General features: G+C 43.7%; 2 protein-coding genes across 4 annotated transcripts in view; one reads left to right on the forward strand and one right to left on the reverse strand.

The window, feature by feature from the left end:
* TECPR1 (tectonin beta-propeller repeat containing 1) overlaps nucleotides 1-14,126 on the reverse strand; it is a 38,517-nt gene extending 24,391 nt beyond the window's left edge. The window contains exons 1-7 of one of the 3 annotated variants that reach the window (XM_025213110.1): nucleotides 14,026-14,126; nucleotides 7,951-8,183; nucleotides 6,096-6,278; nucleotides 5,492-5,614; nucleotides 4,680-4,805; nucleotides 1,266-1,440; nucleotides 1,067-1,167 (exon numbers count right to left, since the gene is read on the reverse strand). In XM_025213110.1, the coding sequence (XP_025068895.1) occupies nucleotides 1,067-1,167; nucleotides 1,266-1,440; nucleotides 4,680-4,805; nucleotides 5,492-5,614; nucleotides 6,096-6,278; nucleotides 7,951-8,181 (939 nt within the window). In that variant the 5' untranslated portion in view covers nucleotides 8,182-8,183; nucleotides 14,026-14,126. Of the gene's footprint in view, nucleotides 1-1,066; nucleotides 1,168-1,265; nucleotides 1,441-4,679; nucleotides 4,806-5,491; nucleotides 5,615-6,095; nucleotides 6,279-7,950; nucleotides 13,358-14,025 lie in introns of those variants that run through there. The other 2 variants (XM_006031459.3, XM_025213111.1) reach the window with 2 other exon arrangements.
* Nucleotides 9,196-21,982, forward strand: part of BRI3 (brain protein I3) — a 36,140-nt gene continuing 23,353 nt past the window's right edge. The window contains exons 1-2 of the mRNA XM_025213105.1: nucleotides 9,196-9,253; nucleotides 19,056-19,088. Of these exons, the coding sequence (XP_025068890.1) occupies nucleotides 9,196-9,253; nucleotides 19,056-19,088 (91 nt within the window). The remainder of the gene's footprint in view (nucleotides 9,254-19,055; nucleotides 19,089-21,982) is intronic.

A 21,982-nucleotide genomic window follows, 5' to 3' on the forward strand; every position in this document is an offset into this window, starting at 1 on the left:
ATTTTTCAGTCATGTTTTAGGCTCTGATGTAATAAAATGTCTATCAGAATAACAGCAGGGTTTTTACAATAATCAAAACATACAATGAATTTAATCTCCTGTTAGAGTAACTATATAATTCTTTCCAAAACAAAGCTGACTAAAGGTTTCTGTACGCAGGAAAGTTTTCTAGTTATGCCATTATAATTATAGTGGAATAATTAAATTGGTACAGCTATACCAGTTTAAGTTTAAGTCCTGCAAATTCAACATTTATTGTGGAATAGATTTAAGAATTCTGCAAAGATGCAAGTTAAACCAGAGAAAGGCCCTCTAACTCTCTTCAGGGAGTATTATACCAGAACAACTCTAACATTTAAATTCACTTTTTTCTTATCCCAGAATAACTTATATACAAGCCCCAGAAATTCGCATGTTTACTGTTAAACTAATAACATTATCCAGAAATCCTGGAAACTACTATGTCACAATAAGAACCTAGAATAATTACAGCAGTCTTAGTGTTTGGAATCAAACAAAGATTTTTTTTTCAAGTAGACTGAAGATTTGTTGTTAGTCAGATTCATAGTACAGTGTAGGTAGAGGGGGTTGATTGCCATCAGCACAAAAGATAATTTGGGACATCACTCTGAAACCTGAAGTTGCAAACACACTGAGCTTGCATCCACCCATGCACACTAAGGCTGTTTGAGACTCCAAGACTGAAGTGTAATGATAGTAGTGGTGGTGGTGGTGGTGGTGGTGTAAAGCAGAGATTGACAGCTGCCCAACTGAATCCATTCACTGCTGTTTGACTTGAGTTTGGCTCACTGTTGGCAGTTCTGCTTTGACCTACGCCAGCACCCTATTTAGCTAGAACATGTTCCTGTACTAGCGAGTGGCTCAGCAGCATCTCAAAAACACAAACATTAAGGTTACTTGGCTGTTCAGCCAGAAAGAACTATGTAGCATCTCTTCAGCTTTGGAGGAAACACTCAGACTCCCCCAGGACAGTAAAGGACTCCACATTACAGATGTTCCTAAGTGTGCATATATCAGGAAAGAGAACCAAGAACACAACTCTTACTTTTCTGTCTTTGGTAACAGCCCACACCACATTTACTCCAACAGCGACGTGCATGATCCCATTTTCAGAGCCTGGGGATTCCACAACCGTCCAAGAAATTCCTGCAAAGATACAGAATAGAGAGTCCTTGTACATCGGGTTCTCGTTATGATCTCTAGAAACCAAAGGCGCTTTTCTGTATGACAAGACAGAACTTTACCGTGAGGGTTATTTCTGTCAATTCCCTCTCTCACAATAGCTTGTCCTTCCCAAAGAGTTGCCCATAAGAGGTCATATGGTCCACAGCTGATCTGTACTACTTCACCAGGGGTGGCTACTAAGGACCACAAAGAGCCTTCCGGATTGTGGTGGCAAACATCTTCTCTGTACCATACCTAGACAAACACAAAAACTTTAGAAAAATGCTACTGCAACACAAACAATCACAACCTTTAGGACAAACATGCAGTGGTATGGAGAGAATGGCCCTTCTCAACCACCTCTCATTTTACAGCATTTGCTCTTTACCCCTTTAAATGGCATTTGCTGATGCAGATTACACAGCTGCAAACTATTTCCCTGTGTACCCAGGGAGGAGACTTCTATAGCCTAGCTTTTATGATGCAAGCCAAGTTGGAGCAGGCACATGATCTGTTGCCACAAGATCCCTATGTGTTTCAACATTTAAAGCACATAAATGGGCTTCAAACACGTTGAATAAACTAAGCTAAGTCTCCTTCTTTAGGAGAAAGTATATCACTCATATGAAGACATACATACAACATGCTCAGGTTATTATTGGACAATTTGATTAAGCATACAGAACTGATCACTGGCTGACACAGTTTGGATAGGAGTCAAGACCCCATCACATATGCAGCCTTTGGTGGTGTCCAGTCCAAACACAGCCCAATCCTGTGTTTATCCACAGCAGAGAGAAGGTGTCACTTTGGGGTTCTGCACTTGCTACCCTTCACCATGTCTACATGTTTTCTTCTTTAGCATACATCGGTAGCAGGAAGGTTCAGCATGAAAAGCATCCTTTGATCTATGCGTGCTCCTCTTTGTGGCGGATAATGAGCACAGCATTCTTACATTCATGAACATTTTATTTTTGTAGAAATCAATGCATGTCTATACCATAATGCTTTGGAAGAGCTAGCTTGGGTATCCTGGCAAAGCACTATATTGGTGTTGTGTAGATATAGTTTTAGTTATAAATAAATAACTCTAAGGCAGGAAGCTATTATTTACAGATGAGGAAACTGAGGCATCCGGGGTTTGAAGCAAGTCATCCAAGGCTACAGAGCCAATTGGTAGTAAAGTGGGCACAGAATCCAGAAGCATCTGTTATAACCACTTGATTATAATCTCTTCCAGTACCATAATTACTAGGGCAGGGCAACTGCCCCCCCAGTGCTGACTCAGTGGGGCATGAAAAAACTTGCGATCATGCCCGCAGCACGGCAGCAACTGGAAGTTGCCACTGCCCCTATGCCCGGCTGTGTTGCTATGCTGCTGCTCTCTTCTACCATGTAAAGCTATTTCTAGGCCTGAGAGTCACATGATAGGAACAGTCCAAGGACAGAAAGAGGGTAGCTGAGATTACACCATAAGAATAAAATAAGAAAAGCAGAGCAAGATTCTACAACACTGGGAAGGATCCGAGAGGCTTATGGAAACAATGCCAGTTGCTGAGAATTTGGGCCTGGAATATTTAATTATAATAAAGGTTTTATAGGGTTGGATTCCAAGGCTAGCTCAGGAGGATTTAATCCCTTCAGCAAATTTAACTTGTCCCTCTGGCATTCTTAAAAACAATAAGGGAGCCAACCCTTGAGGAACTATCTAGATTGAAGGAGAAAGGTGCTTAGTTAAATCAAATTAGCTAATGTGACTTAAAACCCTGTGAAGGGGTAGACTACTCCCTGTGTTGGATGGGTTTAAAGTAAAAGGTTATTTTAAATGACACCTTGTGTAAGATGCATCCTTTTCCTTTACACTTCGCATTACATATTTAGAAAGTAAGCTGTGTAGGCCAAGGACTGTCTCAATATGTTTGTACAGTAACTGGCATAAGAGAGCCACTTCTTGTTTGGCTTATAGCTGCTTACCTTAATAAATATGATAAATAATGTAAATTAAATCTACTCAGTTAAAAAGATGCAGAAGGCTGCCTGGTCACTCACTGTGGATTAAACTGGGTTTATTCTGGTGTGGTTTAAACCAGTTTGGACAAAGAGAAGCTAAACCAAAATAAGCTTCTCCTTAGGGTCCTGTCACTCCTCATCCTCCTTTCCAGATCCTACCGTTCCACTTCAAACAATTTCAGAGCAGTGGCACCCAACCTTCTGGCCCCTGGGTTGGATGAGTGGTGCAGAGTCAGTCCATGGGCTGGATTCATTGTGGGGTTGGTGCAGGAGGCTGGCTCCCATCTAGCCATGTGCCAGCCTAATCCCACACTGCCCCAATCCAGCTGCATACCACCCCATCTCATTCTGCTTCAATCCCATGCCAGCCCAATCTGGCCATGCGCTGCCCTGATCCCACACCACCCCGATTCTATACCACCCTGATCCAGCCACAAGCTGCCCTGATCCTGTGCCATTCTAATCTGGCTGCACGTTAGCCTGATCCAGCTGTGTGCTGCCCCAGCCTGCACTGCCCCAATCTGCCTATGCACCCCCACATCTCACACTACCTTGATCTGGCTGCAGGCCACTTCATCTCTTGCTGCCATAATCCCATATGAGCCTGACCCAACCACATGCCACCCTGATCCCACAATGCTTTATGCACCACCATAATCCTGAACCATTATGATCCAGCTCTGCCCTGGGCCGCCATGTGGACAGATCAGTCTCACCATGTGCTGCCCCAGTCCCATGCTGGCTTTGACTATGGTGGGACAACTCATGGTGTAAAACAGGGCAGCCCAACCTGTAGTATGGGTGTCACAGATGGCATGAGCAGTCTCCGTGTGTGGCATACAGCAGATTGAAGAGGGGACATACAGCACAGTGACAGATAGGCAAGAGAACAAAAACTATAGAGTCAGGCCAGGCAGGGAGCAGAGAGCAGATTGGGTAAGGGAAAAGGATGGGAGTGGCACTCAGGAAGGGTGTGGAGCTAATTTTTGGCACCCCTGCCATAAAGGTTAATACTTACTGGTGTAAAGTACTGTTCAACACAAGCAAAAGGACTAAAAAGCACCTACTTTGACACCTTCAAGAGAAATGTGGATGTTTATCTTGCTGGGATCCAATGACCCCTGCTGACTTCCTGCCTCTGGGGCAGGGGGCTGGACTCGATGATCTTCCGAAGTCCTTTCCAGCCCTGATGTCTATGAAAATTTTGCCCTTTTTGCTGGTTTAATTTAACATTCAGAAGCAACTTTTTCCTATGAGATAACACTAATGAACTCTTCCTCTTTAGTTTTAATTTAGCTGAATCATTCAGCAGCCTGTCACATCTTCTATGCCTCAGTCAGATATGCAATCAGCACAGATCCTGACAAGCATGTGATAGCAATGTGACAGAGCATCTGTCTGGGTTCAAATCCTGGAATTCTTAGCCTCCTACACAATGATGACTTAAATACAAAATAGAAGAACACACATGAAAAGGATTATACCCTTCCTTGTAAAGAAACTGCCCAGACTGATAAACGGCCAGCAGGCTCATCAGTGATTTCCCATCCTCCAATGGAGATATCATTGAAAGGGTCTGGCAGCTGACTGGGATCTTCAAGGGATATAATCTATAACAAAAAAAAAAGGAGTTAGAGAAAAGGAGGAAGAGGTAATATCACATATACCCAATGGCTTGTACCTGCAGGGAAATGAGCAACTTAGCTCAGTTGACCACTGGTCAAATGGTTGGGCATGGAGGACAGTCTAATTGATCTCCCCCTCTTACTCAAAGCTCCATCCTTCAGGCAAGGGAAGGGCACACCGGTGGAGAAGCATGGAGGAAACTTTCACTTCTACTGCTGCAAAATACCTATTCTTTGGCTCTACAGTGGATAATCAAATCTGAGGCCTGGGACAAGCAGACAGAAATCCCCTTCCCCTCCAGACCTATCTGTGCATACAAAAGACTGGACAATTGCCTGCATCCAAGTTATAGACCCAAATATGCAGACAGTTCTTAGCCTTTAATATTAAAAAGTTTGGAAGATAGTGCTGGAATTTGCGGAGGAGCTAAGAGTTAGATATCTAAATTCCACTGAAGTTCTACAGGATTTGGACACTGAATAATCCCAGCCTTGAAATTATGATGCTTGCAAGAGGTGTTGCATTTGCAGCTGTGGAGTCCAAGGTCCTGTCTTTTCTTCCCACAGCATATAAGCAGTGACAGAAGTATAGACTTGCCCACTTTCATGTCATCATTTTCTTCATACACCACTTAAGGTAATAAGTACATTAAAAAAAAAAAGATAGAGACCTTTGCCCAAGTGTCTCGTGACTTATATCTCCTGTATCTGATCCATCTTCTGCGTCGGACACAGGAATTCCATTTCTTATCCTTTGTGTAGGTAGCTGGAAAGTCTATTGCATATGTCCAACCCTTTGAACAGAGGTTTACTTTCATAAAGATCAGAAGTGGAGGAACACATTAAATAACAACTCAAAACATTTCTACAAAAGAATCTCTCCTACAAATGTAATACAAATTACTGTGCATGTAGCTTTGATCAGTGGATTTCCTAATTCTGTATCAGTTAATGAATCTACAGATATAGACTGCATTTCAAATACCCTACTGCATACATAGAAAACCAGTGAGCACTTTACTTTTGCTGTAATAAAAATGTTACAGTAAATAGTAATGGCATCCAACTGCTCACATTTTAGGGCAAGCTCCAAACCCACTGAAGTTAACGGAGATTTCTTCTGGCTTTAAAGTCTTCTATAAGACCCCACCAGTGCTATACTGCAAGCCAGCTACTTCCCAGAAAAAAAGTAGCTAGGGGAGGATAAGAAATGCCTTTTACTTTACTAGGATGTGGATTCCCAGAATGGATCCCTCGCCGGTATTGTTCACCTACCCCTTTCTCTGTTGGTTCCCCTCCAATATTTTCATCCACATACCAGTCAGACTCCCACTCCCAGTGTGGTGAGGGCAGTGTGAAACTGTCAAGTTGCTGATGTTTTAGCCCGCTCACATCACTCCATTGCCAGCGATCACTGGGCATTAATTTCTCACAGAAGCCACCAACTGGATTCCAACGCTGCCAAGAGAAGAAAGGAACAAAGGTCACATATGCAGTGCCTTCAAGGTTGTGCTGCCTTGTTAGATTGCAGACAGAGCCTCAGAGGTCTTCAGTGGTGTATCTATCTTGTTCTGCACCAGCAAAAGGGTGTTGTTTTCCATCCTACCTCTTTCTTGTTCCCTGAACAAAACAAATCTTTTACTGCTATAATTGCACAGGATCAAAGGAACATAGGGCTGGAAGGGACCTCACAAGGCCAACTAGTCCAGCTCCCTGCTCAAGGCAGGATCATCCTGACTAAACCATCACAGTCATGTTATGATTTTTGCTAACACAGTTAGGGCCATTAGGGATGTGTTTTTTAGTCGCTATGTTGACAAAACTTTATACCGCAGACCACACAACACTGTTACTCTCAGTCACAATGAAATAGCTATCACTATTCCTTTGATGGGTGCATTGCATCTTATGGAACAAAGATCAAAGTGTATTCATATTTATATAAAATATTATCTATACCTGCTGGACACCAAGCTAAATTGCGCTACACATTTATTTTCCCCTTCCCCCACTATTCATGGTCGGGTTGCTATGAATTTTGTTGTTTGTTTTCACAAAAAACTTCCTTTTCTGTTCTCCAATTTCTATTTTTCATGGTTTTAAACTAAATTGTAACCAAATGTTTACACAACCAAATGTTCCTTTCACATTTACATTCACAGTTGAGATAAGAAGATAAAAAGTTATGCTTTTTTAACCAATAACATGTTTCATGGGAAAAAGAACATTCTAAAAAGGAGTGTGTAATTAAGCAATATATAAAAAATGAGCCCAGGAAAATATTTAAATACCCTCCAATATTTAAATACAAATCTATATTTATCCATCCATCCCTCAGAAAACAAAAGAAATATGCAGGAAATAATCTTTCAATTTCAGCTTTGAAATGACTTTTACCATGTATATGAGAGTTTTTGATTTCTTTCATTTTTTTTAATTGTTTTTCTTTACAATGCAATTATAAAGGAAAATGTTGATACTCCTTTTATAGAGAAGCTGATAGGATGTGACAAGTAACAGAATTCTATATTTTTTTAAGAACTATATAAAGGAAAATAGCCTCCTACAGAATTTAAATCAACAGGAATAACATTTGCTAAAAAGCTATATAGGCTTTGTTGCTGTGAAGTGATATGGCATCAGTTTTTGGTCAGCAATGGGATCAGGTGATTCTGCCTGCAGTGGCTGGTGTTCAAGAGCACCCTGTTTGCAAGCGATGTAAAGATTAAGTTTTCCTGCTGGGGGGCAGGGAGATATTTGGGAATGTGAACCTCTGCTGAGAATTAAAACATTAAAAGAACAGCCTGCTATTTGCTGTAAAACAGTTCTTCAGAGGATTGAAGTATGGATTAAAAATAAATAAATCAGTGACTGCTCAGGATGGTTTGCAGGACACAGAGAAGGCAGGGATCCAGCAGAAGCTTGCCTGTCTGCCCTGTTCAATCTGAACACCAAATACGGCAACTTCTTATGCTTCTTTTTTGAATTCTCTCATATTTATCACACTGCATTGCAAACAACTTTATTACTGGAAAACCGATCAATATGGACAACAGAATTCTGATCTTACTGCTAACCCTGCCTGAAAAATTCGTGACAGTTTTTGCAGGTAGGCTCGTGATTTACACACCTGATTTTCATAGGTTTCCTCCTGGTACCTAATAGGAACATCACTTGAGAATACATAGGTGTAGACCTGATGATCACAAGCTATTCCCCAACAACACTGTTTGACAGCAGAGACCCGTTTGAACTCCAGCTGCCCATCTTTGCAGAGTTCCCAGTACTGGCCTGTTGTGGCAAGAGTGTACACCCTCCCAAAGATATCAACTGCCCACAGGAGGGAGCTCGGCATCGCCATGGCTGAAAGACAAAGAAAGACATTAGCATAGAGGACCCTTATAAAAGGAGGGCTTGAGCCCCAACTTCAAAGTCTGAACAGTCCTGAACTCTGGGATGGTTCAAACCTGGACTCTGAACTGAACAACCTCAGTTATCTCCAAGTGCATCAAATTCAGATGTTTTGAGGGAGTCCATGGTGGTCAGGCACCCAAATCCCATTGGCTTTGCGACTGCTGGTACCTAACTACCTTTGGCTCCTTTGAAAATCCCAGTGGAGAACTTTATAGTCAGTGAAGAGGGATCCATTCTTTGACACAAGTAGCAGCCAGAGTGTCCGGCTGAGTGGGGAAGTCAAAGGGCCTTGGCACATTGATAAAGGAGCCCACAAGAACTGCACTGCTACTGTTTCCTTGCTAAACACAGGCCTTCACACTTCAGAGTGACACATTTTCCCCAACCATACTATTTATCTGGCCCCACAAATTCATGGGGCCACTCCATCAGCCTCCTCTTGCTTAATGGCCTAGATGGCCAGGTCAGCTCAGAAGGAGGAAACTCAATGGGGAAGCTGACTGTGGGACTTATTTTCAGTCCGTGATAGTCTTGTGACTCTGGGCAAACCCCTCTGGGTGTGACCTGTTGTCCTATATGGATTTATGCCTATACTCACAGAATTCAATTAGACTAGCACATTTTACCAGCACCAAGTCCTTTTTTTTGGTAGGCTGTGCACTTCTTACCAATGAAACAGTAACAGAGGAGTGTTCAGGATTACTCATTATGTGGGACAGCTACTTGGGTGTATTTTCAACTTTTTTTTAAAACTGTGTGATATGCAGTCCATGTAGCCAGAGGCCAAGAAGGGAAAAGGATCAAATGTAAAACAATGAGGAAGCACTGCCTAGAACCAGCATTCAACTATTCAACACACTACTTCATTGTCTGTTAAGGGCAGGGTTGCGCTCACAACATAGTCCTAAAGAAAGTAGCCTGCTTGCCTTCTCGCTGGTAATCAGCAGGGAACCAGAATGGAATGGCACTAGCCCGTTTCTCTGACAGTGAACAGAAAGTAACTGAGAGGGCAGAGAAAAGTAAGCCTCCATCAGAGAGCACAGAGCATGTTCACTTGGAATTTCAGTCCATGATGCTATGGGGGGAGAGGAAAGAAGAGGGCATGCAGAGGCTTAGACACTGAGATATTGGGGACTTCAACTCCTAGAGGTCACTAAGAGCTGAGAGTGCCAAGCACTTTGCAGGAATGAGTGGGTGGGACAAAGACCATTAGAAAAGAAAATGTGCCAGAGGGAAGGAGATAGCAGCACAGAACAACCCCAACAACCAAGACAACATCTACCCCATCTTCTTGGGAAATCTTCATTTGAGCTCCAGACCTTCCTCTTTGGTTGTAGCCTGCTCATCCCAACAGATCATGAGCTGAAGGCATTCAGAAAGACTATAGCAATGAGGGCCAAAAAATACTACGGATTTAAGAGAAGAATAATTTTACACTTAAAAATGCAAAAAGGAAATTTAGGAGATGTCTTAATAGACTTCTGTCTGCACATAGGCAAGTCATTTCTCCTTCACACCTTGGTTTCCCACTTGGTAGAATGGGAATTGCAACAGGCAGCCTAGGGTTCCTTTTACTTCAAGGGAAGAAGCTGTAGCAGACACAGTCTAGGCAGCTGAACAGAGGTTAACTGCAAAGGAGGACACAGCAAGGAAGCACTGTTACCTAGGTGAAGAGCTGCACACGAAGTAAAAGGGGAACACTTGCAATCATTCAAGGGAACACTGCCCACAGCAAGCTGGCTGCAAGAGAGCAGGCAATTAGATATGAGAGCCAGGGCCCGATGCCCACAGCCCAAGTGGGTGAGGAGCCTGAGAGGGGCAAGACGTAGGTCCAGGGGCTCAAAGCCCTAGAGGGGTGAGACCAGGGCCAGGGACCCACAGCCAAGGGAGGCAAGAGCAGGCCAAGTGGCCCACAGCCCCAGACGGTGAGACCAGGACTGACAGCCCCAAACTACAAAGTAGGCAAGATGAGTTGAAACTCAGAAGTCAGATCCAACACAGTGGGCAGGGGCTAGAAGGCCCAGTGAGAGGAAGGAGCAGAGGCCAGGAAGGCTGAGGCCCCAATACAGGGAAAGTGACTAATCAGTAACGTCTGTGAGGCATAGGCAGGACTGTAGGGGTGGTCAGAGGCCATGAACAGCCTGCAAGGCAGCAGGTGCCCTGGGGCATGCATGGGCTCACCTAGTGAGAAAACTGGATTGGGTATGCTAGGGTCTGAGAGGAATCCACTGGCAGGAAAACAGGGCAGGGCTTTCTTTAGGGCCCTTTGGCAGCTTCCCTTTCCAAAATTATCTAAGAACAGCAAGGCATGGCAGGTGGGAGTGAAGGGCAGGGACCTACAGCCAGAGCAGGATAGGAGCTACATGGCCTTCAGGGGCTTCACAACCACCCCTAGAGTGCTGGTTGTGTTATAGACAGAATTATATTTGTATCTCACAAAAGCTTGTGCAAGCCTAAATTATTATTTGTAAGGAACATACTATCTTTGAATAGCAGGTACCATGGACAGTGTTATTGTGAATGTAAGTACTTATTGCAAGTGGAAAGTGATAATGCATGAAGCACTGGAAGAATGGAACCCAAAGAAAGGAGCTTTTCAAAATTAGTTTTAAAAACACTGTAGTATAAACCACATTTCCTAACAAAAGAAAATAGCAAACATTTAACCCAAGTGAGCGTAAACACAACAACAAAAATAATCACCATTTCTGAAGTGCGTCGGTAGGATTCCCTGAGTTTGGAGCCTAGGAATAAACCTGGATTATGGTTAAGTATTTGACTGGTCAAATATACTTGGTCTGCTGACTGATCAAATACTGGTCAAGTATTCATTAGAAGAATAAAGAGAGACTTTAATCTTCAAGAGGTTAGACACCTATGCTTATTACAAAAAAAATTAGCTGTTATGAATCAATTAAATTAAATTCTAAAAGCTATAATAATTTATTACAAGTGACAGTTTCAGATAAGTATAACTGTGGATGGTATTAAAAACTGAACTTTTCTCCTCTTTGGCTTTTATCCCAGAAGCCCTGCTGCTAGCTAGTTTTGGCTCCTCCCCTAGTACAGCATAGCTATTGCATCCCCAGATGGCTTAAAGTGGGGAAAGGAAGAGAGGCTGGAAGAGGGGAGAGGAGCAGGGCACAGGAGGTACCTAAATGGAGAGAGAGTGAGAGTGAGAGTGAGAGAGTGTGTGTGTGTGTGTGTGTGTGTGTGTGTGTGTGTGTGTGTCATGACTTCTGCAGAACCGGCGGGCAAGGAACTCTCATTCCAGTCCTTGCTAATCGATGACAACACGATGCTATAAGAAAGGTAGACCACTACCTACCCAAGGGCTTTCTTGGCTTTGTAGAATATTTGACCAGTCAAATAATAGGCAATCAACTAACATTATTCAACTGGTCAACTGACTGGCTTGCCAACTCAGGATCTGGCTGACTCAATGAAGATATCTGCCAAGAGCACAGCATCCATTAGAGAAATGAGATGCAAAGAGGACAAACACTTCTTCATACAGTACAGACATTAATCCACATATGGGCCTCTCTTTGCAAGAATACGATCAAGAAAGATAGAAGAGAGACTGAAGAGGTTCAGAATGGCAATCAAATCCCAGGGATTTGCCCAGGGAATGGGTTCAGATTTTGCAATGACAGCGTTTAGCTTTGCAGTGGGAATACAGAAGATCATCATGTTACTTATAGCTGGAAGAAGAGTTCGATAGGACCAGACTGAGATCTAAACAGATAGTCCCGAAAAGGGAAAATGAGCCATTCTTGTTTACTTTTTCTATATAAAGCAATGAAAAAATGGAAAGGCAACAAGTGTAAATCCAAATGAACAGTAGACAAGTGTTAATTTATACATATAGGACCTGAAGCCACTTTTGAAAATGGGACTGTGCATTTGCACAGCCTATGTCATTCACTGCAGCAGTAAGAGGAATACTGCCAGATTCTCAATGGTGCCCAGCACCTGCAGCACACATTCATTTCAGTAACTCTGAACAACAAAAAAACTCAATGTTGTCCAAATCCCCTCCCACTCTTTAGGACAATTGGATAATTTTAACCATAAATGTGCGCAGATACTTACATAAAGATATTTAAAATTTCCGGCTACATGGTATAACGTGATTGCTAGAACAGTCAAGAAAATACTGACCCCCCTTTCTACAAGACTGAAAAATTCATTGGGTTTTTCATAGAGGGCTCTGTTTCTCTCTTCAGGTACTGGTGGTTTCTAGAGGCAGGACACGTGATGAGACTGTCCCTGTGTTGTGCCCCTATGGAAATTTTTCAGTTTCAGGGTAAACTTATAAATCTTTCATTCCTTCCAGATAAACATACTTGGCCAGCTTTTATAGTACTAACAGAAAAGGGCTTAAGCATAATGGTCTTGCTTAAGGGCCTTTCATTCAAATGGATCTCAAAGCACTCTGCAAACTATATAACATGGTATGCAAGTCAGGTATGCAGGTTGTAGCCGTAATGGCCTAGAGCAAAAAGCAATCAGGGCTCATGGACAGAGATGATATCTTTTATTAGACCGACAAGATTTTTGCAAAAAAATGTTCTGCAAATGTTAAAGAATTTTTTTTTCTGCAAAAATCTTGTTGGTCTAATAAAAGATATTATCGCTGTCCACAGGCCCCGATTGCTTTTTACATAACGTAAGAGCATTCATTTGCCTGTCATGGAAGGGGAGCTGCTTCCTGGGTAGAAACAAGGCCTCCCTACTGCACTGGTTATTCAGCCTCACTAACTCTGGCTAGGCACAGAGTTGGCCGGGTCCCCCGAATCCCAAATGCTGGAAACTCCAGTGCAAGCAGCACAGAGATCTCTCCTTTCGCAGCTGATGATGCAGACAAGATTTGTCTAGTAGGAAGGACAACAGCTCAGTAGCACTGCGCTGCCTTTGCCTTGCAGATGTCATCAGACGCTCCAGATGGCCTCTCTTCCAGGCTCCTTCCCTCTAGAAAGCAAAAGGGAGCTGAGCGCCGCGCCAGGATCAGCGCCTGGCTCTCCCAGGCGGCGACAAGGAAAGCATCACCTCGCCCCCCGGGGCGGACAAGGGAGGGCCGGGCTCTCACCCCTGCATGCTCATGACCAGGGATCCTGGTTTTCTCCAATTAAAAAAAAAATTCCCCCCTTTTCGGTAAAAAAAAAAAAAAGTAACTCCAAAATCACATTTTTAGGGATTAAAATGAAACACCACTCATCTACAGATATATGAGTAGTAATGTTTCATTTTAATCGTAGAAAAATGTAAATTTACTTTTTTTTTTTTAAAGCAAAAAGGGGGGATTTTTTTAAAGCAGAGAAAACCAGGATCCCTGCGCAGTCCTCCCTGCGGCTGTGCGGAGCAGGGGCTGCCCCAGGGTGGCAGGGGGCACGCGGAGCAAGCGCAGGTCGATGCCCGGGTGCAAGGGGCAAGGGGCGGCCGCCCCCCCGGCAGCGGAGGCTGCCCCGCTCCTCCCCCGCCGCCCGGGCGCGCCCCCGGCACCGACTGCGCGCACAGCTGAGCCGGGGATCGGGCTCCGGCAGGAAGTGCGTGCCTGACAGCCGCCCGCCCATTGGCTGCGTGCGCTCCTCAATGCATGTAAGCGCCACGGCGATTGGGGAGAAGTGGAGGGGGTGGAATCGGATACATGGCGTTCGGCCCCCGGGGAGGAGGAGTTGTCTGGCCACCCTGGCCTGGCCCGCGGTGCTGAGTCCGGCTCGCCTCCGCGCTTGCCAGGGGCAGGACGCCCGGCCTTGCAGGCACCACACACACCAGTGCCTGCCCTTACCGTCTCCACTTCTCTTGTGCCCCCTTCCTCTCCTCCCCTTCGTTTCCTCATTGCCAGCTATTTCCTTTTGCCTTTTCTACCTTGAAGAACTTAATTACAGTAGAGTCCGCCTGGTTTACCTTTGGCATTATTTCCCCTTCCTTTCCTCCCTTCCCTTCCCATTGTTTTCCTAATTTCCACCGCTTTACATTCTCCGTGACATCCGGTCACACTTTTAGCTGCTCTCATTCCTTGGCTCTTCGTTTCCTCATTGCCAGCTATTTCCTTTTGCCTTTTCTACCTTGAAGAACTTAATTACAGTAGAGTCCGCCTGGTTTACCTTTGGCATTATTTCCCCTTCCTTTCCTCCCTTCCCTTCCCATTGTTTTCCTAATTTCCACCGCTTTACATTCTCCGTGACATCCGGTCACACTTTTAGCTGCTCTCATTCCTTGGATTGCTCAGACCAGCAGACTCCCTGTGCCCGAAGAAGGATGTTTGTGCCCGAAAGCTTGCTAACAACTTTTCCCAACTACTCAGTTGGTCTAATAAAAGATACCACATGAGACTCCCTATGCCTGGAGAAGGGCGATCACGCGGGAAAGCTTGCTAAGAACTTTTTTCCAACTACACAATTGGTCTAATAAAAGATATGACATCTATCCAAAGACGCTTGCCTGCCTATATCCTTAGACCAACACAGTTACAACCAAAACCCCTCCACATAAATCACATGGTGAGCCAGAATTGCAGCAGGCTGGTGTCACCGGCCCCAGCAGGGCATGCTGAGAAATGCTCAGGAAGGTCTGCTCGCCTGTACCACCCCCACGCTGTAGCACAGTATCCAAGCATCTTCCAGCAGAGCAGTGGTTTTTAACTTGGGCTCCACAGACTATGTCTAAGGGGTCCGTGAATGACAGCTATGATGAATCAAAGTATGCGAATACCCACACTTACAAGTCAAAGGGGTCCGCACATGCATTTGAAATTTTTTAGGGGTCCACAAATGAAAAAAAAGTTGAAAACTATTGCTGTAAAGGGATAAAGGAATCTGGAGAAGACGGCCATCAGTGCCATCACTCTCATGTACCAAGCAAATGCTTTACCTTCTAGGCTAATTCTCAACCATATCCCTTACAGACAGACTTGGCAGTGGTTATTGGAGTTAGATGTTAGCAGGCGGTGCCCAACTCAGGCAGTGGCAGATCACTGAAAAAAAAAAAGCCTCAATAGAGCCCTGGATCAAAATACCAGAGTAGTTTGCTGTGAAGCCCTGAATATGAATTTGGAGAGAACACTGCCTGTCTCATAGATTAACATACGGCAACATTCAGAAACTATTTGCATTTTAGTTGACAACCACTTTAAGTGTTATCATGTCTGTTTTCTAGCTGGAGACACTTGTTCAACATCAGACAGGAGATTGTAGGCAGAATACCCTGAAGGTGTGTGGCTCTCAACTCTGTGCTTGCTTCCTTCCTGTCTCTTCATCACACTTTTCTGCACAATACATTAATCCCAGCATGCACATACTTAAAAAACGATGCTCTGTACTGGGATAATTATTACATTGTGTCAATATTATAGGATTACTTTGATTAATATTTTTAGTACAGTGACATAAAAACATCCAAATAAAATTAATAGTAAGCATGACTGGACATTGCATTGCTTTATGGGGGAATTGTGTTCACAGTTGTGATCCCTTCCCCCAGTCCAGTATCCTGTCTCCAAGAGCAGCTAGCACCAAATCCAAATAATTCAGAGCAGGTAAAGAAAGAGAAAAATAAGCAGATGTAGGATAGATTGTAAAAAGGGGTGATTTTCCCATATCAGCTCTGTGTAGCTCTAGTATTCAAAAATGGAAAAGACAGGGTGAACTAGTAAACTAATCCTATACTTGATCTCATGTCCTAACTAAAGCTCACACTTGAGGTATTATTGCTTTGAGAAAGTACCTTCCCCTATTGCAATGAGAAACAGGATTGAGTTTCAAAGGAAACCTAAGGAAACCTCACTATGATTTATTAAGTGTCATCAGTGGTCTTGGCTTAGTACAAAACACAGGGACAGAGAATTAAATGAAGGCCCAAACATGCTTTGGTGTCCTTGCCTGTAAGCAGTGTTTTGGCATCATGTGGTCTGCAGCTGTGCTACTTGGTGCTGTGATCTTCTCAAATCACAAAGATGACAAGGATAGGTCTGGGCAACTATTGAATGGATAATGTCTCTGGAAGGGAGATGATGGTTCTCTACTGCACTGCTTTTGCTGCCTCTCTCAGTTGCTACAAATGCAATAGCCTATGTTTATGTAAAGGAAATCTATGCTGCCGATAGTGCTATCCTTTGAAAATGAGGAAAAAAAACTAAGTCTGACTACTTTGATTTTTAAAAATCCCACAATTCTTTTAAAGAGAATTAGGAATGTGTTCTCTGATACACTGAACAAATTCCACTTTAGCTAGTTCTCTTCTTCCCCCATATCCCTGAACATTAAATGAGATATAGCTTTCTTCACTTCCTCAGACTATTGCATTGTGCTGTAAGACAGCTACTGTGTTTCAGTGCAGTGGTAGCTTAGCAAGACAAATAATAGAGTTCAGACACATAATGCACTGTGTGATGGTGCAGATGGTGGCCCTGTCTTAGAGCATGGCAGATGAAAAAGCCAAACAAGCATGTCTTTCTTTGGTGGATTAATAATGGGAGCAGGCAAAGAAGAGGCAGTGAAAGGAGAGGGAGGTGGTGAGAGCTATACCTGAGAACAGGGGTGAATTTCAGGATCAAGTTCTAAACATTGGGATAGCAAGGAAGAAGGCACAAAGATGACAGCGGATGGTGCAAAATTGGGGCAAGACAGGAGTGTAGGCATTGGGGTGGGAATAGAGGAAATGAGGGCAGAGATGTAGACAGGAAGGAGTGGTACAGTCTCTGAAGAAGTCTGAGACCTAGAGAAAGTATTTGAGAAGAGACCCTGGGAGGAATTCAACCAGGAAAAAGACACGGTCAGAACAGTGTAAGAGCAGCATAATGGATCCAGTTTGCTCTGACTTCAGTAGTTACTCTTGATTTACCATTGCAGAAGCATGATCAGAATCAGGCCACTGATTCTGGCAACAGCTAAGTCTGATCTAACTTCAAGTGTGAATGTTTTTTTTCCCCCAAAAATTAAAAAATCAGAATGAGTGTTCCCTGTGACAGAAGCATGCTGGATGAGCCTAAGGCATAGCACAAGGTTGCAACTAGGTGCCTTTCTGAACATTGTGTTAGAGAAGCACCTAATGTGACTTGGGCAGCCTTATGCTGCTCTGGGTCTTTTATGCAGCATAAAGGGACTGGAGTGAGGTGAGGATTTCAACCCATCTCATCAGTAAGTTTTTAGAGCTTTACATTTCTTACGAGGCATTGGATGAGGACCCTTTTATGTCTTGCCTCTTGAGCTCAAAGTGGTTTAAATCTGGTCCAAAAGGTGATCTGACAGTTGTTTCCATATAACCATAACCACTTATTCTATACTCTCCAGTGAAAAGAGCATCTGGTCACACTTTCAAATTTTAATGAAAAAATGCTAGTCAACCAGGCTCAGTGGTGCTACACTAGCTATAGCGCACCACGTCTGAAAGGGACCTAGCGGTCATAATTCACCATAAAATGAATATGAGCCACCAGTGTGATGCTACAGTTAGCACAGCAAACAATACACTGGCATGCATCAACTGATGTATCACAAGTAAAACTAAGGAAGTTACTCTCCTGCTATACTTGGCATAGGTGAGGCTGCAGCTGGAGTACTGCATTCAGTTCTAGGCACCACACTTCATGAAGAATATGGAGAGGCTTGAGAGAGTCCAGAGAAGAGCCACTTGTATGATTCGAGGCCTGAAGAATGAGCCATATGAGGAAAGGCTGACAGATATGGGACTGTTCAGCCTAGAAAAGAGAAGACTTCAGGGGGATTTGGTGGTAGCTTACAAATATATCAGGGAAAAATATCAGGAGCTCGGTGAACAACTATTCACCCAAGTGCCCCAGAGGAAAACCAGGAGCAACCATCATAAACTCCTAGAAGAAGGTTTCAGATTGGATATAAGGCAAAACTTCACGGTTGGTGTGACCAGACTTTGGAATAGACTCCCAGCAGGGGTGGTGCAGGCACCTACCCTGGAGATCTTCCAAAGGAGACTGACTGCACACCTTGCTGGGGTTATTTGACCCCAGCAGTCTTTCCTGCCCATAGCAGGGGGGCTGGACCCGATGATCTCATGAGGTCCCTTCCAGCCCTAAACTTCTGTGAATCTGTGAACTACAGTACTAACTGTTCCAGCAGAAAGATCAAGGACTGACCAGACCTGGAGAAGATTTCAACCCACAGTGGTTAGCAACCTGGGGGATACTTTGATGGTGTTAACTCCAGCTGCACCTGTCAGTGAAAAACAGAAACTTTGGATGCCAGGGCTGAAATCTGGACCTTACTGAATAGTAGAATTCCCATACTGGATGCCTTGCATTTATAGATAATATACAGGAGTGAATGGTCATTTATAGACATCTGGGACTGAAAGCCATTCTCATATAACTGTTTCTCTGTTCAGATATTATTTGGAGGCATTATTTGAAGGAATTATCAATAGCTTTTGAATCTGAAAAGTGATTTATAGCCATACTAGGAGTGATAAAGCTGCCATATATGACATTATCTTTACAATACTGAATGCTTATGCAGGCATATTAAAGGATTAAATATCTATTTTATAAAGCTTATTCTGAGTTTTGATAAAAGATATTATAAAATACTTAATCAGGAGTGAATGATTCATCTTTTTACCAAAACTTTTGGCCCAAGCCCTGATTTCCTTGGTTATATTCTATTGCTTTTCATTGAGTCAGTTGCAAGACCTAGTTTATGTTTAGCAATTTTAATCCACATGTTGTTATTTCTCTCTGCATCAGGTTTTCATAAGGATTAAGTAACCCTACCGAATTTCCGTACATTGATCTGTGAGATGACCTGTTACCAAGTTTCAAATATATTTGGCTTATTTATGAAAAAGTTACAAAAGGAGCTTCTCTGCAGCTTAGCCCTGGTAAGTATAACCTCCCTTAGCTATTAATGTAGATACTTACACATAAGACTTACTTTTTAATGAACTATGTATCATGTGGGCTTTAGATATTCACACATTCTAGTCTCACTTATGCTGGTACAAATCAGGAGTAGCTCCATTCAAATCAGCTCTACAGTTGTAAAGAAATCAGAATTAGGCACAAAAAAGAACATTAATTGTCAGTATCTAGTAATATTTGTTGCTATACATAAAACAAGAAAAACTGAAAGTGGCTGGATATCAAAACTGGAAAATGGAAAAAATGAAATGTTTTCGAGGACAATAAGCATGCTGTGGGGTAGAATCATTGTCCAAGGAAAAGATGCAAATAAATCATTAGCATTAGTTGGAAGAGCAACAAGTAAATATGGGGTCAGATTTTCAAGGATGCATATAGGATTTGGATATTTAGCCATCATATAATCCCTTAGGTGCCTTCAGAAAACTTAGCCTATGTGTACAGATTCTTACATTTTGAATAGTTTGGGTTGCATTGGTAAGCTGTCCAAGTTGACCCATCCTCAGGTGACTGGGGCAATCAGCTAAACAGTCCCTTTGAACCAATGGAGTGGTGTGGACAGGTCATATTGGTGCTTGGGATCTGGCACAAGGGCCCTGAAGCATATTTTTATATGGGTTGGGTTAAACATTGTTAACGCTGGTGAGTCTAGCAACTGCCTTCACTTGGGATAAATACGAGCAGTTAAGGCTATTGAAACCATAGCAGCTGTCACCCAAAACATGAGCAAGTATCACCAACCAAAATGACCCATGCAAGGCATGTGACAGCTGAATGGTTTCCTGTACATTTGTGTGTTGGTGTAAAAAGACCAAGGAAACGAGAGAGAAAGGGCAGTAAGGAAGAATCAGATGCTGCTGCTGAAGCACTGGATTCTGAGAATTAAAAACTATGAAAGAAATTTTGGGTTAAATGCTGCCTAGAATGGCCCCTGGACTGTGTCCTAGGAAACTGTTCCTTGCTGTTTTCGTTCCATGTATGTTAAGGGAAAGAGGACTTTATACTTCCTTAGCAAATATGCAAGATCATATCAAAGACAGCCCCATCATCAATATTTCATAACAGAAACAACCAGCAAGACCCCAAATTTGGGCTAACTGCTCAGACAAGAAAAGGTTACTATATAGTTAGGTGTTTGCCATCATTAAAGTGGGAAATTTCCTCTTTTATTCATATCTGGAAAAGCTCAGTCCAGCTGTATAAAAAGTAACGGTCCCCAAGCAAATAGTTTTCTGGGCTTAAATCAGAAGTGAAAGCTATCGAGTCTCAAACTGTCAGGAAGTGATTTCACCTAAAAGCGCTGAAATGTCTACTTCTGTGGTATGAAGCAAAATATAGGGAAAAAGCTTGAGACCCAAGAGAGAAGGAATGACTCACCTCCTCCCCTTTATTGGAATATGGATTTTCTTATTAAGCCTTAAGAAAAGCTAAATTCTAAAAATGATCGGAAAAGGGTGTAGGGAGAAAAACACTGGAGCTATCTTGATTCTTTGCAATGCATAAAGGAAGTCCGAGAATTTTTAAGGGGTTTGGATTTTTTACTTTGGATTTCTGACAATACATGTCAGATATTGCAAGTTTATTTTTACTTCTTTCTGGCTGAGAATTTCTTGGAGCTCTGGAGAACTGAGGTTGAAGCATTCTTGATCATCAGGTTCAAGTGCTTTAATTTTTATGGGTAATTTAGGGTTTGCTTGTCATAGATGCTCCATCTTGGTGGACCTCCTCTGGACCACTGTTTCAGGGTGGGACAGGATTTGACACATACTGTAGGGTGAACTCTCAAGTAGAACCTTCCCCTTTGGTTGATTATAACATAGGGCAGGGCTGTCCAACTGGTGGCCATGGGCTGCTTGTGGCCTGCAAAGTGTTCAGTTGTGGTCCCTGGGCTCCAACCTGGTCGTTGCTCCCCTCATTGCTCTGGCTGCAGCACCAGCTGGAAGCTCCAGCTCCCTGCCCATACATCCTCCCTCCCTACCAGAGCAGGGTGGTGCTGCACAGCACAGCCTTCAGTGGTGGGGAGCCTGCAGCCTAGGGTGCTTGAGTGGCATGATGCAGTGGCAGAGCTTGCAGTAGGGAAGCTGGGGGTGCTGTGCAGCAGGGAGGTACAGGAAGCAGCAGCAGGGAGGGCACCCAGTGCAGAGGCATTGCAGGAAGCATGGTGGGGGTCACCTGTTGCAGTGGGGAGGTGCAGGGAGTATAGGTGGTGCAGTGTGAAGGCATGAGAAGCAGCAACAAAGGGACACATCATGTAGTGGGGGGCACACAATGTAGTGGAGGCATGGAGAACCTGTAGTGTAGCAGTGGGGTACAGGGAACAGCAGTTGGGACATGTGGTGTAGTGGGGGGGGTGCATAGGGAGCAGCAATGGGGGTCATGCGATGCAGCATAATGGGTGCCTGGGAGCATGGTACAGTGGGGAGATGCCTGGGCACAGGGTGCAGCAGCAGGGGGTAGGGGGTGCAGTGGGGGGCAGCACTTGGGTGTGGAGTGCAGAGGGGACATGCCGCCCCTGGGGGCCATGGCTCCCGCTGTTGTGGCTGCTGCTAGGGTGGGAGGGGGGGCGTTCAGCCCCCAGCCACTTAGAAGTTGGAGAGCCCTAATAAAAGAGATCCAAGGAGAGCTTGGCTTACTCTCTTAAAGCTTAATTTGGGTCCTACTGAAGTCAGTTTAGCCCCTGGTGAGTATCACAAAGGGAACAGCTCTGCAGCATATTTCACTTTTGGGTGACTTCCTCCAAATTCATGAGGTTTCTGTCAAAAACTCCTGGCCTTTTCACCCCTTGCAGTATCTTAGCCTAGCTAAGCACAGAGCTCTTTGCACTGGTTCCCTCAACCCAAGACCTTGCATGTCA

This window comes from Alligator sinensis, unplaced genomic scaffold (assembly GCF_000455745.1).
Source record: "Alligator sinensis unplaced genomic scaffold, ASM45574v1 scaffold990_1, whole genome shotgun sequence".
Taxonomy (NCBI): Eukaryota; Metazoa; Chordata; order Crocodylia; family Alligatoridae; genus Alligator; species Alligator sinensis.